Source organism: Theobroma cacao, chromosome 6 (assembly GCF_053813885.1).
Source record: "Theobroma cacao isolate CCN51 chromosome 6, ASM5381388v1, whole genome shotgun sequence".
Taxonomy (NCBI): domain Eukaryota; kingdom Viridiplantae; phylum Streptophyta; class Magnoliopsida; order Malvales; family Malvaceae; genus Theobroma; species Theobroma cacao.
Genome location: NC_142644.1, coordinates 3,448,822 through 3,464,186, shown reverse-complemented (window position 1 = coordinate 3,464,186; position 15,365 = coordinate 3,448,822). Strand labels below are relative to the sequence as shown.

At 34.1% G+C, this 15,365-nt stretch overlaps 3 protein-coding genes across 7 annotated transcripts; 2 read left to right on the top strand and 1 right to left on the bottom strand.

Annotated features, from left to right (window-relative positions):
• Positions 1 to 239: 239 nt before the first annotated feature.
• On the bottom strand, positions 240 to 6,276 carry LOC18595372 (3-isopropylmalate dehydrogenase, chloroplastic-like). Its single transcript, XM_007023288.3, has 11 exons — positions 5,916 to 6,276; positions 4,951 to 5,080; positions 4,729 to 4,840; positions 3,335 to 3,410; positions 3,145 to 3,233; positions 2,305 to 2,391; positions 1,567 to 1,683; positions 1,339 to 1,446; positions 1,195 to 1,248; positions 930 to 1,082; positions 240 to 480 (listed from the first exon to the last, which is right to left on the bottom strand). Exons 1-11 carry the CDS (start codon positions 6,133 to 6,135, stop codon positions 406 to 408), a joined length of 1,221 nt encoding a protein of 406 aa, XP_007023350.1. The 5' UTR covers positions 6,136 to 6,276; the 3' UTR covers positions 240 to 405.
• A 500-nt stretch (positions 6,277 to 6,776) lies between these two features.
• On the top strand, positions 6,777 to 9,923 carry LOC18595371 (Pentatricopeptide repeat (PPR) superfamily protein). Of its 5 annotated transcripts, none has more exons than XM_088807042.1 (4): positions 6,777 to 8,696; positions 9,013 to 9,152; positions 9,294 to 9,415; positions 9,616 to 9,923. In XM_088807042.1, exon 1 carries the CDS (start codon positions 6,835 to 6,837, stop codon positions 8,194 to 8,196), a length of 1,362 nt encoding a protein of 453 aa, XP_088663168.1. In that variant the 5' UTR covers positions 6,777 to 6,834; the 3' UTR covers positions 8,197 to 8,696; positions 9,013 to 9,152; positions 9,294 to 9,415; positions 9,616 to 9,923. The 5 variants fall into 5 exon arrangements, with proteins under 5 accessions (XP_088663168.1, XP_088663167.1, XP_088663166.1 ...); XM_088807041.1 differs by having other exon boundaries at positions 6,777 to 8,734; XM_088807040.1 differs by having other exon boundaries at positions 6,777 to 8,865.
• Positions 9,924 to 13,340: 3,417 nt separating this feature from the next.
• On the top strand, positions 13,341 to 15,117 carry LOC18595370 (putative UPF0481 protein At3g02645). The gene has a single exon (XM_018122757.2). The coding sequence runs from the start codon at positions 13,341 to 13,343 to the stop codon at positions 15,009 to 15,011; it is 1,671 nt and encodes a 556-aa protein (XP_017978246.2). The 3' UTR covers positions 15,012 to 15,117.
• The last annotated feature ends 248 nt before the right edge of the window (positions 15,118 to 15,365 follow it).

The window sequence follows — 15,365 nt, the reverse complement described above, 5'->3', positions numbered from 1 at the left end:
CGTTGACCACATTTCTAAGCCTAATAAAAAAATTAAATCTTTATTAATAACTATTAATTTTAATGAATATTGTACCTTAAAGCTTTTGTAAGAGGCAAATGTTCTTCTTTAATTTTGATCTTAGAAGAGAGAGAGAGAGAGTGTTTTCAAGTTCCAAACTCTGAGGAAGTATCTTTAAATGGCACTCGAGAAAATTCAAAAAAAAAAAAAAAGAAATTGTAATTTCATATCTCCTAAGAGCATCCAAAATCTTGGGTTTTATTTATCTTGAGATAGAAATACAACAAAGTCAACCCTTTTTTCACTATGCAGAGTCTGCTAAACTTTGAAAGTGACAAAAGAAAAATGAAGAAAAAGGTTAACCACATGGAGGCCTCCTGAATTGGTACTCCAGCTGCATTTGACTCAGATGGCAGCAAGAACTGGGGAGTCAACTGATTTGAGCACCTCCTCACCCATCTCCTTGCAGCCCACTAGTTTCTGCACAAGGAGTGTAGCAGCAAACAACATTTACAAGTGTAATTGACATGAAGAAACTGAAATATCCCATGAATATAAGGGACAAATGATTAAACAAAGTGACCCAAAAAAAATTTTTTGTGTAGGAAAAAGCAAGAAAAGCAGTAGAAAATCAGTCAGCCAAAATTATGTATTGTCGCCAGACTCTAAACAGTGTTAAATGGTCTTGCTGATTCATCTCCTAAATTGTTTAACTACCCAAGAAAACTGAGGTTGAGATTAAGGTGCTACAATCAGGTCAGGTGTAGGTAAAAATTTCACTACAGCTCCGTATTCCATTTTTTAATTAAACTTCATTTGCCTCCATAAGTATTCACCAGAGCATTAAGATAAGTTAGGTTCTTTGGGTCAAAATTAGAAGAGAAGAAAGCAACAAAAGAAAGAGGTGTTTGGGGATAAGGAGCTTGTACATTTCCAGCTGAATATATATCGCCTGTCCGGAAACCCCTATTAAGAGTATCCAGAACTGCATTCTCAATTCTCTTTGCAGCATTCTCTTCCCCTAGGCCATACTTCAAAAGCATTGCAGCACTAAGAATTGTTGCAAGTGGGTTCGCCTTGTCCTGCCAGTCAGAGCATAATATTCCGCATTATAATCGAGTTTCACCATATTCAGTTTTACGGGAAGATGATATATAAGCGTTAAAAGGTAAAAAGAAAAAAAGTAATTCCAACCTGTCCAGCGATATCAGGAGCAGAACCATGTATAGGTTCAAAAAGTCCAGGTCCCTGTGCAAATGGAAATACCGATACATTCAAATATATACAAACACCAATATTCTCAGACCAATCTGCAAAGAGACTATTGAGTCGTCATACTGATTCACCAAGACTAGCAGATGGAAGCATCCCAATGCTTCCAGTGATCATTGACGCCTCATCGGACAAAATATCACCGAATATGTTGTTGGTCACAATTGTGTCGAACTGCACCATTTCATTTTCAAGTATTGTAAGCTCTTGCAGTATAAACAATGGGGCTATACAGCTTTTCTTGGGCCTCACAAGTGAAATGGAAGATTATGTCTTTTTCTTTTCAAAACAAACCTGTTTTGGGTAACGAACAAGCTGCATTGCTGCATTGTCAACATACATGTGTGAGAGCTCAACATCAGGATATTCAGAAGCTATCGCTGTAACTCTTTTCCTCCATAACATTGATGCCTAGCCAATGGAGCAGAAAAATTGACAGGTATGTTACAAGAGAAAAGGACAATGCAACTATAATTCACAGATAAACTTCACTTTCTGCATATTGGTTTACATCATAAGGCCAGAATCACCCAAGTCCCTGCATAAGCTGGATTTACAGCTACAGCAAAATTCATACTGCCTTAGAAGTTCATCACTGCCAAGGATTAAGTTGAAATATGCTCACAGCACCCTAATTTAGGAAAACTTCAATTTCCATCCAAAAAATGCAATAATGATCTTTTCCATACTAGCTTGGCAGCAGTTTCCTCATGATACTTGGTGCCTATACTAAACTGCAGTAAGCCCATGAAAGGAGATATGTTCCATTCATTAAAATTAAGGCAGGTTGCAGTGCATCTTATGAGTTAAAAGAATGAGATATCCACAATCCCTCAAATAATTTATCAGATATAAACAGTTAAAAAATACAGTAAAACTTGACAATAACACTAAAAACCTATAGATACCAAACGGCACATTATGATGCAATAGCCAAGAGTTAGCGTCTTTTCCTTTTTTTGTACAAGAAGATGCAATAGCCAAGATTGATAAAAGGAAACACAGTGAAAAACAGTTATCAACACAACAAACCTCCAAAACATTAGCTTTGTCAACAGAACAGAGTTGTCCACGCCGCTTCCGAGCAATCTCAAACGCAACACGAGCAATACGATCAATCTGGCATCCATTTGTTTATTTCAACATTTAATAACTACTTACATGGAAAAGAAAATCATAGGAACAAACTTAATGAAAAGGACATAACAGGCACTCCACAAGTCAAACCTAGGATTTGCAGATAAACTAAACAACTAGATAATATGTTATAATCTTACATTCTATTGATAAAAAAAATGATATGACAATTTTCAGCTTCTTCTAGATTATAACCATAAAAGGTAGATCATAGTGCTCCTTATCCATTCAATCTCAAACTATATGTTATTACAGAAGATTATTATAAAGTTTTAATTACCATTATCACTCTTCAACCAAACAAATTTTGGGTATTACTAAGTAAATGCAAGCCTAAAAGCAGATTTAGAATTCTTTTATTTTTCAGTCGATGATCAATTATACATGAAAGTATAAACATACATGCATGTCATCAAACTATCCATTGAGTGGATGTTTAATCTGATCCCAATATCAGGGAAATATTTTTTAGAAAAAAAGGAAATGAAAAAAAGACAACAAATTGGAGAATTATTATCTATAAAGTCCTTCAAGAATATGAGCATTTAAGATTATCTTCACTAAATGATCACAATTCCATCCACCATTCAATCTGTAGTTGAAAGAATGATGTTTAATTTAATCTTCTCAATCACCAAAACTCAAGACATCACAACTGAAGGATGTATACCATTTTGCAAAAACTAAATAAAGAAAGGGACAATAAAAGAGATCAATTGCTTGTTGAAATTCTACCTCATGAGTAGCATACACCTCAGTATTGAAGCCAATATCCTCACCCTTTTCATTAATACCAAATCCCCTTGGTTTTCCAAAATAAATACCTGATTGCAGCAGAATATTAATGCTAATTATTGACATAGAAAATAGGAGGGGCAGCAGAAAAAACGGAATAAAAGCAACTTGCTTGATTTTATTTACTGACCTCCAGTAAGCTCCCTTACAACCATTAAGTCAACACCTTCAGCAACATCTTTCTTCAAAGTTGAAGAGTCCACTAACTAAAATAGCAAATAACATGGAAGGAGAAATTTCATCATCCATAGTTTTCAAATTAAAGAAACATGTGCTACACCAGCTTCCATGCATGCACAGAAATTTAGAAAGAGCAATGACTTTTTCTTGGAAATAAGCATTTCATTCTGCACTGTATAAAAGCACAGAATGAAACAATTACAATAGGTTTTGTGCATGTTTCTCTTGAATCAACCCATAGTGTCATTTTTATTGGGGTAAATGTATCAAGTCCCCTATTAACATCCTATAATTAAAATTTCTTCCAAATTCATAAAAAAAAAAAATCACTTTCCCCTTTGAACCCGCTAAAAGTATACACTTCATTCCCATAAAAAATGTGTGGTGGGGATTAAATGCTATAACATTCACCATATCGAGAAAAGAGTATATTTGGAAAAACTTGAGGGAAACTGGATTTATGCTATGTCACTAATGGTGTTTTTGGATGGAAGGGGAGTAGAAAGAGTGTAGGGTAAAGGTTAACTGCATCATGTTTGGGATTCTTTTAAAGGGATGGGAGCAGGGTTGCCGGTAAAACAAACCCCTTAAGACCTCACTTTTTACATTTCCTCAAATCAGGGGGATTTAAGAGCAGAGTATTCCACTTTGGTCTTAAATGGGATGTAATGGTAATAGCATCCACACTCATTACATTACACTCCTTTGCGCAACCAGACAAGGTAGAAGAGAGATGTTTACTCTACTCTACTCATCTCTTCACTTGTTTACTATACTCATTTTTTCCCATCAAACTTCAAAACACACTATAAGGAGTTGTTAAGTAGCCATTTTAATTACGTTAACTTTTCTGTTTCATGCACAGCATGTATCAATAGCATTTTTTATGCTCATGAATAACCGTTATGAACTCACAAAATTCCAGGAGCCAACTGTTGAAGATGACTCTTTCAAAAGATAATAATAGTTGCTTGGCTAAGGGATTGTCTAAATTTTTGCTACTAACTTATATAGCTCCAGAAAAGAGAGTGCAGACTAATCATGGAGACTTGGCTTACAAATAACACTTTGGGAACAATTGAACAAGGAGCCACTTGTACAGAATAATTAAAAGCTCTTAGCATGAAGGCCAAAAATAGAAGGCAAATGAGTGGAATTTCAACAAAGACAAATATAAATATATATATATATATGCTGCATCATACAAGTGAAGAATATATTTTTTGATGGAAAATTGCAAGTTCTATCCCAAAATTTTATTAAACTCATTAAGTATGAAAAAAAATGAAGTGATTATGCGCTGTATAAAGACAAATTCAGAAAAATAAACTAAAACACCATTACCTGTGGTAAAACAGTAGCTGGTCTCAAATTTGCAAAGACTTTAAGCCCTTCTCGAAGCTGAAGAAGACCAGTCTCAGGCTTCAAGTGTTTTTCATTTTTATCCCACTTATACCTTAAAGCCAAATGAATTAACAAGTTAATTAATTGAAAGAAATTGCAGCAAGAAGAGAAGGCCAAATAAACACCAGAAAATAATTGATAATATATTTTATACAGGTATACCCTCCAATGGCTCCCAGGAGAATGGCATCAGCCTTTTTTGCTGCTGAAAGGGTTTCCTCTGGCAGCGGAACACCAGTCAAATCCAAAGCAGCTCCACCCATGGGCATCTCTTGGAAGCTAAATTCAATCCCTAATACATGCCAAAACAAATATAGTTAATGAAGAAAGTCCACCTTATCAAATCAAAATCTTTTCTTAATAAATACACAAACTCAGAAACTATTGGAAAAAAAAAAAAAACTAAATCAAGCAACTTAATTGGGAGAATATTAGGTAAAAACTTATTTATGTTTTATTCGGCCTCTATTTTATCAGCAATGGAATAGATGAGAGCAGAAGGAAAGAAAAACAACGACATAGTATTTCTTCAATTACTGATAAATCTAAACATCATGAAACAAAATTAACTACTACTACTAAAAATCAGCTGTTATTCATATTATATATTGCATTTATAAAAAAAGAAAAATCATAATCAATAAACTTTTCATTTTCTTGGCCAGCACAAACACTCAAATACTTATACTGTTATATATCTAAACCAATATAAGTGTATTTCTGAGTTTTGGGCCTATCAGTAATCTTTTGCTTAGATTTCATTGTCTTAGTTCAATTCACAGTTCAAATCCATATTTTATCGAGAATTTCAGTTTGCCACATCTGCGAGCAATTGTACAACAACGCTCCACCACAAGAAAAAATTATATTTGATTAAAAATAATAAATAACTGAAATTTAGTAATACACATTCAAAAATAATTATTAGTTAAATTTTGAAATATTCAACAAATATTAATTCCAAAGCAACAACCGCTAAAGGCATTTCAAAAAGCAGAAACTTTGATACTGCTATAATACCATAACCATTGCCTTTTTCTTTTCCGTAATTTTGATTCACTTTCTCAGTAACCAAACAGAAAGCAAATAGAAACGGATAAGAGAGAAAGGGAGAAAAGAAAGGGAACCTTCGAGAGAGCCAGCGAGTTTGAGGACATTTTTGGTAACGAAGATGATTTCAGGGCCGATGCCATCGCCGGGAAGGAGAGTGATGCTGTAGCGTTTGGTTGGTGTGGCGGCTGCGGCGGCGCAACTGATCCTGCTCGGTTTCGGGCACTGTTTGGGAACGGGTGTTAGGTTGAACGGAGCTTTGATGGACCGGACATTAAGCTGAATAGAAGCCGCCATTTGGTGGAGAAAATAAGAATAGAGAGAGCTCTCTTGCAGAGCAGTCAATTTTGAGTGTACGGGTTACATAGTTTGGTCGTGACGAGTTTGTTTGCTTGGCTAAATATTATTTTTTGAAGATTTGTGTCAACAAACACAGAACGTCTATTTCATGCGATATGTTACAGAACAAAAATAAGCTGTAATAACTATTTCACATCGGAAGCGAGAGTAACTCATAATAATAAGTGATTGAGTTTATAAGTTATTTTTATATTTAAAATGTTTTAAAGAATTTGATTTAATAGTTCCTATATGAAAAAAATTAAGAATATTTTCTCTTAATACATATATTTTATTTTTTTATAATTAATAATTAATTAATTATAATTAATTAAAATATCATTTATCATTTTAAACTCACGAATTATATAATTATCAACACATCAAGTTTATGTAAATAAAATAATAAGTGAAATTTTAATTAATTATTAATTATAAAAATTTATTTAATTTAAAATAAAAATATAAAAATTTAATTAAATATAATAAAAAATAAATATTTATTTAATTTTTTATAAAATAATTTTAGAGTTTTTTGAGATATTATGAATTTATTTTTATCTAAAACTTTCACTCTCCTTTGGTGATTTGAGCAAACTTTACGGCAACAGCTAAAAGCTCTGAATTAGCTTTTCAGCAGAATACTCATGCGCAAGAATGCTTTCTTCAATCTCCTCAAAACGCCTCACCCCCTTTTCTCTCCTTTCACCAATTCGTCTGCTCTTTTCCTCCACTTCCCGCTCTTTATTCCTAAACCCCACTTCCCATTTCCACTCTCAACCCCCAAATCCCCTCCCAGACCAACCCAACTTCGACCACCAAACTGTCCGCAAAACCCTTTCTTGCTACTCCAACGACTGGAAACGTGCGTTGGAGTTCTTCAACTGGGTCGAAACCCAATGCCAATTCCCCCACACCACTGAAACCTTCAACAAAATGTTAGACATTTTGGGTAAGTCTTTCGAGTTCGATCTTTCGTGGGATTTGATTGATAGAATGAAAAACAAACCTTGTTCGATACCCGATCACGCCACGTTTCGCATCATGTTTAAGCGTTATATTACTGCTCATCTTGTTAAAGAAGCTATAAGTACTTTTGATAGATTAGAAGAGTTCAATTTGAAAGATGAAATTTCATTCTGTAATCTTGTTGATGCACTTTGTGAGTATAAGCATGTGATTGAGGCGCAAGAATTGTGTTTTTTTGGTAAAATTAAGGAAATTGGTTTGAGTGTGAATGATACAAAGATTCATAATATGATTCTTCGTGGGTGGTTTAAAATGGGGTGGTGGAGTAAATGTAGGGAATTTTGGAAGGAAATGGATAAGAAGGGTGTTAAAAAAGATTTGCATTCCTATTCTATTTATATGGATATAATGTGCAAGAGTGGGAAGCCGTGGAAGGCGGTGAAGTTGTATAAGGAGATGAAGAAGAAAGGGATGAAGTTGGATGTTGTGGCATACAATACAGTTATTCGTGCTATTGGTATTTCAGAAGGTGCGGATTTTGGTGTTGGGTTGTTTAGGGAGATGAGGGATTTAGGTTGTGAGCCAAATGTTGTGACTTATAATACGGTCATAAAGCTTTTATGTGAGAATGGGAGGGTGAGGCAAGCTTACGCGGTGCTTGATCAAATGCTAAAGAAGGATTGTGCACCTGATGTGATTACGTATCATTGTTTCTTTGGGTGTCTTGAGAAGCCGAGAGAGATTCTTAAGCTGTTTGATTTGATGATTATGAATGGGATCCAACCAAGGATGGACACCTATGTCATGCTTATGAGGAAGTTTGGAAGATGGGGATTTCTTCGACCGGTTTTCATGGTCTGGAAGAAGATGGAAGAACTTGGAAGTAGTCCAAATGAGTTTGCTTACAATGCTCTGATTGATGCTTTGATTCAAAAGGGCATGTTAGATATGGCTAGGAAGTATGATGAGGAAATGTTAGAAAAGGGCCTTTCATCTAAGCCAAGGGAAGAATTGGGAACAAAGTTGGTGCAAGGCGGAGAAGATACTTGATAGCTCAATGCTTATAAATTAGTTTGAAAATGAGGCAGTTTCCACTGAAATTCTGTTGTCAGAAAGAAGGATGTTGGCTTGTCAGTCTAGATTGTGCTCTGTGGGAAGTGCCTGTAGATATGTTGAAAAATTATAACAAGTTTTTCTAGCTGGAGGCTGTTGGCTAGGGTGGAGCAGTTGATGGGCAATAATGTGGGATTATCGTATCAAATTATACTTATGTTCTCTTGAGGGCATGCGAGCTTGTTTTTGGCTAGACAAAGGATCGCTGAATGCCCAGGTGAAGTGAATCTGATGGTGCCTGCATGCTTTCATCTAAGCTCTGAGAACAGCAGGAATGAAGCTGGTACAAGAAATGCTGACGGTTGATGGTTCAGAAAAAGAGAGTTCTTTTTAAACTAGAAAGTATCATGTTTCAGCGGCAACTCTAAATCTGCTTGAAGTATAAAGAACTCCTATCAATTGTTGGATTCGCAAAGGCTGAAGCCTGCCAGGAATAGGTTTCCAGCATTTGAAATGTTCCATGAGTTTCTATTTGGTAGCATGTTCTTACTTCTTTAGATCACCTTGCAATGACTGTCTCTCTTCTCTCTATCTCTTTCCTTCTTCCTTTTAGCTCTATAATAATTCTTTGATCACTCTATCCCCCATTCTCCTGCTATCCTATCTGTAAGTGCTAATCAGATCAAATATCTTGCATTCACGCTTTTGCTAGTCTACTTGCTCAGACAAACATCTGGAGCTCTGCAAGTCCTGCATCTCCAAAATCATAGTAATTCTGCTTTGTTTTCTGAAATTTCCCTCTTTTTCATGAAGATGTAGACGTCTCGAGCACTTCCCTCTAGTTTTCACCCTCTTTTGGTTTATCAACATCTCAACTCTGCTCACCAGGATAAGTGTGATTGTACCTACTTTTCCAACAATTTCCTCAATACACGGAGATTTAAACATCTCAGGTATTTTCCTTTCTACCTCTGCCTTAATCATATTTATGTCTTTTTTGTTTTAATTTTTTTTCAGTAGTATAAATATTCTAAAAGAATATTTGCACTTGAGTAATCATAAACAACTCATTGTTGAGATTGTGACTTACATAGGTGCATCATACAAGACACACTGGCACAAACAACAGTGTTTTCCAAGCTATACAGCACAACCAAAAAATTGAAGGATACTAGAAGATACTGGCTTATTCTTTGCGCTGAGTCATGTTCTTCAGGTATAAGTATGATATCTTCTGAACACTGTTTGCAATTTTAAATAACATGTTATATTAATTTGCATTTGTGCCTTTCAAAAAAATTTGCATTTGTGTTTCCAGCTGCCTGTATGAGGGCATATGAATGTGACAATAGCCTTTCTGAGGGCTTCTTTTTATACTCTGTAAAATAACATGCTTTTCTCACTATTACTCCACAGTTGAATCTGCAATTTTCTTGTCTGAAAGAAGAATGTAAATGGCACTTTTATCGTGGAAGCTTTTCTTGTGTGAAGTCTTCCTCTTCTCTCTTGAGATCTCCTCTGGCAACCCCATCCATCTGCAGGTTCATTCTGTAAATGCTTTACATTTTTTGTATAATCAGCAACTCTCTAGCGGTTTGTGTGGTGGAAATTCTGTTGCAATCCTCCTTTGTTGAACAATTGTGTAATGGTTATTGATGAAAAATCTTGAAAAAGAATGTAAGTCTTAACTCATTTAATGAATTTTCATATTAAGTTATAATAAATTCTTGTCCGGTCTTCATTAGCTCAGACTGGTTGTAGCTAGATTTTGTCTAGAAATAACCTTAGCTGGGTTTTTCTCTTACAACCCTCATCCTTAATATATGAGCTTGTCTATGCAAAAACATCTGAAAATCAATTGTAAATGTGTAATATCAGATTTGGCTTGAGGTTTATACTAATTGGAAAAGTGGACGGCGTGACAACTAGAGGTGGACTGAAGGTGGTGGTGGGTTGGCGGCAGTCAACCTTCAGTTTTTAATTTTTGCTCCGAATTGAATTATTGATTCAATCCATAATCTTGTATGACTACTCTTTTGATTCAATCCATGATCTTGTATGACTACTCTTTAGTCACTCTTCATGCGAAATCTTGAGACCGTAATTGACAACAACTCTAATTATATGGGAATGATAGGTTAGTAGTCACTGTTTTTTATTGCAAAATGAATAGGGTTTTAGTCTTTCCATTGGCGGTAATTGTAACCAAAGCATGAATGCATAAAGTCAGTATAATCGGCTCTTCATTGACTATTAAATACTGCGCCATTGTTTTGGTTTTCCTCGTTTATTTTCCTTGGTTAGGAACATTTTAGCTCTTTGGAACGTAAAATTTGAAGGCCACCGAATACCAGTAACGTTCTTTCTTAGTTTACAAGCGTAACTCTTGTCTTTCCTTCGCTGCCTTTCTTTTTCCTCCGCCTGTTAAAAACTTTTTGGAGAGTTATTCAATGGGTGTTGCCTGCTCATCTTTTTCAATATCCAAACCTTTTTTTTTCTTCAAATAAATTATTATTAGTATAATTAGTGGCAGAATTAGGATTTCGTGTTTGATAAAAATATAATACAATTCATACAAAAAAAGTTCATATGAAAATTATATAAATAAAATTTAAAAATTATTTAAAGAAATCAATCTTAATAATTTACTTAAAAGAATTAATTAGTATAATCATTACTAATTTGATGATGATAATAATATCAATTTCTAGATAAACTTAACAATAACAAAAATTAACAAATTTAATAACAAAAATCTCAATGGGAAGTAATTGCTTAAAAAATATTAAAGGCTATTAATAAATAATTCAATGAGGAAGCAATTCCCTAAAATTAATTACAAAAATTAAATACAATATCAATAAACAATTCAATGAGGAAGCAATCTAAAATGAAAAACTTAAATTTTCAGAAAAAGTTAAGAAAAAAAAAAACAACGAATTCATAGGAAAACAATTTAGCAATCTCTAAATAAATAAGTAAGGACTAACTTTTGGTGCTTAATCAAATTCTTATTTTGTTGCTTTCAACAAAAAAAGGATTAAGATGATAAATCCTAATTCAAAATTTAAAATTGAAAATATTAAAAATAAAATAAGTAAATAAATCAAACTTATCAATTATTATGACATAAAAATTGAGTTAGTGACTAGAGATTTTCTACACAAAGAATGCTGGTAAGTAAAAAAGTGTAAAACATGATTTTTTTTTGTTTCTACAGTATTTGGTAAAAAGAAAAGAGAATAAGAGATGGTAGTTGTGAAATTTTGGAGTAAGAATTTAAGAATAATTCTATTGTAATAGGTTTTATTTTAATTTTATTAAAATTAATTGTTAATTAATTGTTGTGGACATCTCATCAAATAAAAAATTATTGTAAAGACAAAATTATAAAATTTTGAAAAAATAAAAATATATTAGAAAAATTTTAAAAGTTTTGTAAAGACGAAATTATAAGATTTCAGAAAAAATAAAAATAAGTTATAAAAAATTTAAAATTGTTAAGGGGGCGAGGGCCCCTATTAGCCCCCCTCCTCTCTGCCTCTAAGTGTAATGCTTTAAAAGTTTTTGGTTTAATCTTATATTACGTTTAATCGAATCCCTATATTTTTATTTTGAATTAAATAAATTTTTTTAATTAACAGTTGATTAATTATTATTAATCAAAATAATATTTGTTATTTTATATTAATATAACGTTGAAATAAAAAATAAAAAATGATATGTGATCATGTCATTATATTGCACCAATATATCACGTTTCTATTTATAATAACATGTCACGTCAATATCGCATGATGTGAAAAGACAAATTACGTTTTAACAGATAAAATGACTTATTTGACTTAAAATAAAATTATAAGAATTTAATCGAATATAACAAAAAATTTATTTAAACCTTTTTAAATAATTCAATTTTTTTTTGAAGAATTTTATTATTATTATTATTTATGGAAATGAAAACTTTATTTTTATCTTCAAGATAGGATTGGAGCACGAGCCTTTTAAATTCAATCCCAAGTTTGTTTTACAGAAGAGTTATTTCAAATAAATTATTATGTAAATTAAAATTTAAAAGTAATGGAAGCAATTGGATTTTTTGGAAAAATAGGTAAGATATAATTTTTCTGAACGAAAGATAGGGGGCAAGTTAGAGGAGAAGGATTTGATATTACTTTTTTGGGTCATTAAAGAGACAAGTTAGCTGAAATGTACCTTTTTTGTTCTTTTTCTTTTGGCTGAACAGCTGAAATGTGAGTTGGCAATTGGCATGCATGCCATATATAGTATTACTAATAACTTATATTTACCATGTGCAACCCAAGTTGATCGAAAGATTCCAAGCCATTTTTCCTTTGGCTTCTTAGGAATACCGTCCTTTCCAGTCCCCTCCTAACTCTTTTGTTTTGAACATAATCTCTTTAGACTGAGTTTGAAATTGTTGTTTTGATTGAGAAAAACTCAATTTGAAAAGAAAAAAAAGATGCATTTGAAATGTTACTGCCTATAATTGATAAGCAATCGGTGAATCAAGATCGACAGCTGCAGTTGTGGGTTGTGTTTTCCGAGATAACACAATGATTATCAAAATAGGTTTACTATGAACATGTGAGATTTAAACAATAAAAATACTTATAAGTTACATTGTTTAATGAATGAAAATGGGGAGTGTTGAATTCCATATCTCAATTCTCACATGTACAAGTGATGTCCTCGTATACTTGGGATTTCATATAAGACTGTTGAATCATCGTATTGGTCACCAACAAGGCATTTTTCAATTGATTGAGATACCATACCTTCAATTTATATTTATGGATAAAATGATTTGCACACATAAGCTTAGATCTATACTTTTCAAGCACTCTGATCAATGATTGCTTCAATAAATTAACACAAAAAATAAGAGAAAGAAGAGGCTCGAAGGTTTGCCGATGGCATCCATAGAAACACATTATTTTGACGTGAGAAACGCATTTCTCATTTCTTTCTACTTGCTAAAGCAACCGAATCAAACTTTACATTAATGGCGATGATGTTTCTGCTGTTAAATACTCCCATAAAAGCTTCGTTCTCATAACCCCAACACCAAGAACTTAAACTGCCAGGCTTCCAAAAGCTTTTCCCCAGAGATAGCAAACATGTCTGCTCTCCAGGCTACCACGTCCTCCACTTCCAAATCCAACTTTGATGAGCGTCGATGGGTTATCAACATTCGTCGATCCCTGGATGAAGAGGTCGAAGGAGATATCGAAGTTCCGGTTTGCATTTTCAATGTTCCCAAAACACTAATGTCTAGTAATCCTGAATCTTACATCCCTCAATTGGTGGCTCTGGGTCCTTACCATTATTGGCGTCCGGAGCTTTATGAGATGGAAAGATACAAATTGGCCGCAGCGAAAAGAACTCAGAAGCAGCTGCAAAGTCCTAATTTTCATACTCTTGTTGACCAATTGGCAAAGCATGAACCCCGGATTCGAGCATGTTATCACAGCTATCTGGATTTCAATGGTGAAACGTTAGCTTGGATGATGGCCATTGATGCTTCATTCTTGCTTGAGTTTCTTCAAATCTACGCTCTCAAAGAAGGAAAGACTCTGTCAAGAGTTTCCTCAAGGATGTCACATTTGGTTGATTATACAGGGAGGAAGTCAGCTCACAATGCAATTCTGAGAGACATTGTGATGCTTGAGAATCAAATTCCTCTGTTCATTCTTCAAAAGGTGCTAGAAGTCCAATACTCGTCAATGGAAACAGCTGATGATATGTTACTTTCGATGTTAAGGGGGTTATGTCAGGAGCTCTCCCCTTTTAAAATGATGGAGAACATGCCAAAGATTGATATCTCCAGGTGTGCTCATGTTCTAGACTTTCTGTACGACATGATCGTGCCGAAGGTGGATGAACCATCCATAACAAACGAAGCGGAGGATCAGAAAGAAGCCCCAGAAGACAAACAAAGTGACATCGATTCTACAGATCCAAGTTATTTGAAACAACTGCTGAGTGAGGTCTGGAATCTGCTTTCGAAAATAAAGAGAGGTCCGTTACGTCTCATCAAAGCAGTGCTGCTATCCAGACCTGTTAGAGTCATTCTTAAATTGCCCTGGAAAATCCTCTCTAACCTCCCTGGATTTTCAATCCTGAAGCAACCGATTGAATATCTGCTCTTTTCACAAGACAAGGAGGCAGAAAAATCAGAAACCAGTTCTGGCCTCAACAAGCCACCCCTGGTAGAGGAGATTGCAATTCCCTCCGTTGCTGACCTTTCTAAATCAGGAGTCCGTTTTTCACCCACTAATGGCAGCATTTCAAACATTAGTTTTGATGTCAAAACTGTTACATTATATCTCCCTACTATCAGTTTAGATATTAATACAGAGGTGGTCTTGAGGAACTTGGTCGCATATGAAGCATCAAACGCATCAGGGCCTTTGATTTTCACTCGCTATACCGAATTGATGAATGGAATCATCGATACCGAGGAAGATGTCAAGTTACTGAGAGAAAGTGGCGTAGTTTTAAATCATTTAAAGAGTGATGAAGAGGCTGCAGACTTGTGGAATGGGATGAGTAAGTCCATCAGACTGACCAAAGTCCCGTTCTTAGATAAGGCGATTGAAGATGTTAACAGGTATCATAATTGCAGATGGAATATTAAAGCCAGAAACTTCTTTAAGCATTATGTATACGGTTCCTGGCAGTTTTTGACATTGCTAGCTGCAATTATGCTACTAATCTTGATGACATTCCAGGCCTTTTGCACCGTTTATAGCTGCTTCAGAATATTAGGTACCCAGACCTCTGATTGACTTACTTTGGTGCGTATATATATATCCTTAGTTTGCCCAAGATGCAGTACCCATAATACTTATTTTTATTTTTTTTGATTGATTGTTTTGTTGAGTATATTGTTGTCTGGAGTGAGACTTTAACTTGTATACAACAGTTATTAATTAATTGAAAATTGATTTGGTGTGTGAATAAAGTGAATTATGATTTATTTTCATTAAAATATCTCAACCATTAAAATTTTGTATTATAATTTACAAGTCTAACATTCTAATTTCGGATAAAAGAGATGGAATAACTTGGATTTAACTCAGTCAATGAAAATGATTACCTCTACATTTAAGAGTCAAGGAGCTGTGTGCTTTCCTCTCTCT

What these genes read in the sequence shown, in the direction of transcription:
- LOC18595372 (XM_007023288.3), bottom strand. Translation starts at nt 6,135, where the DNA reads ATGGCGGCTTCTATTCAGCTTAATGTCCGGTCCATCAAAGCTCCGTTC. An exon ending in AGGTGTATGCTACTCATGAG is followed by an intron (nt 2,392 to 3,144) that starts GTAGAATTTCAA and finishes AATGGATGCCAG; the next exon opens with ATTGATCGTATTGCTCGTGT. An exon ending in ATATATATTCAGCTGGAAAT is followed by an intron (nt 481 to 929) that starts GTACAAGCTCCT and finishes CTCCTTGTGCAG; the next exon opens with AAACTAGTGGGCTGCAAGGA.
- LOC18595371 (XM_088807042.1), top strand. Translation starts at nt 6,835, where the DNA reads ATGCTTTCTTCAATCTCCTCAAAACGCCTCACCCCCTTTTCTCTCCTT.
- LOC18595370 (XM_018122757.2), top strand. Translation starts at nt 13,341, where the DNA reads ATGTCTGCTCTCCAGGCTACCACGTCCTCCACTTCCAAATCCAACTTT.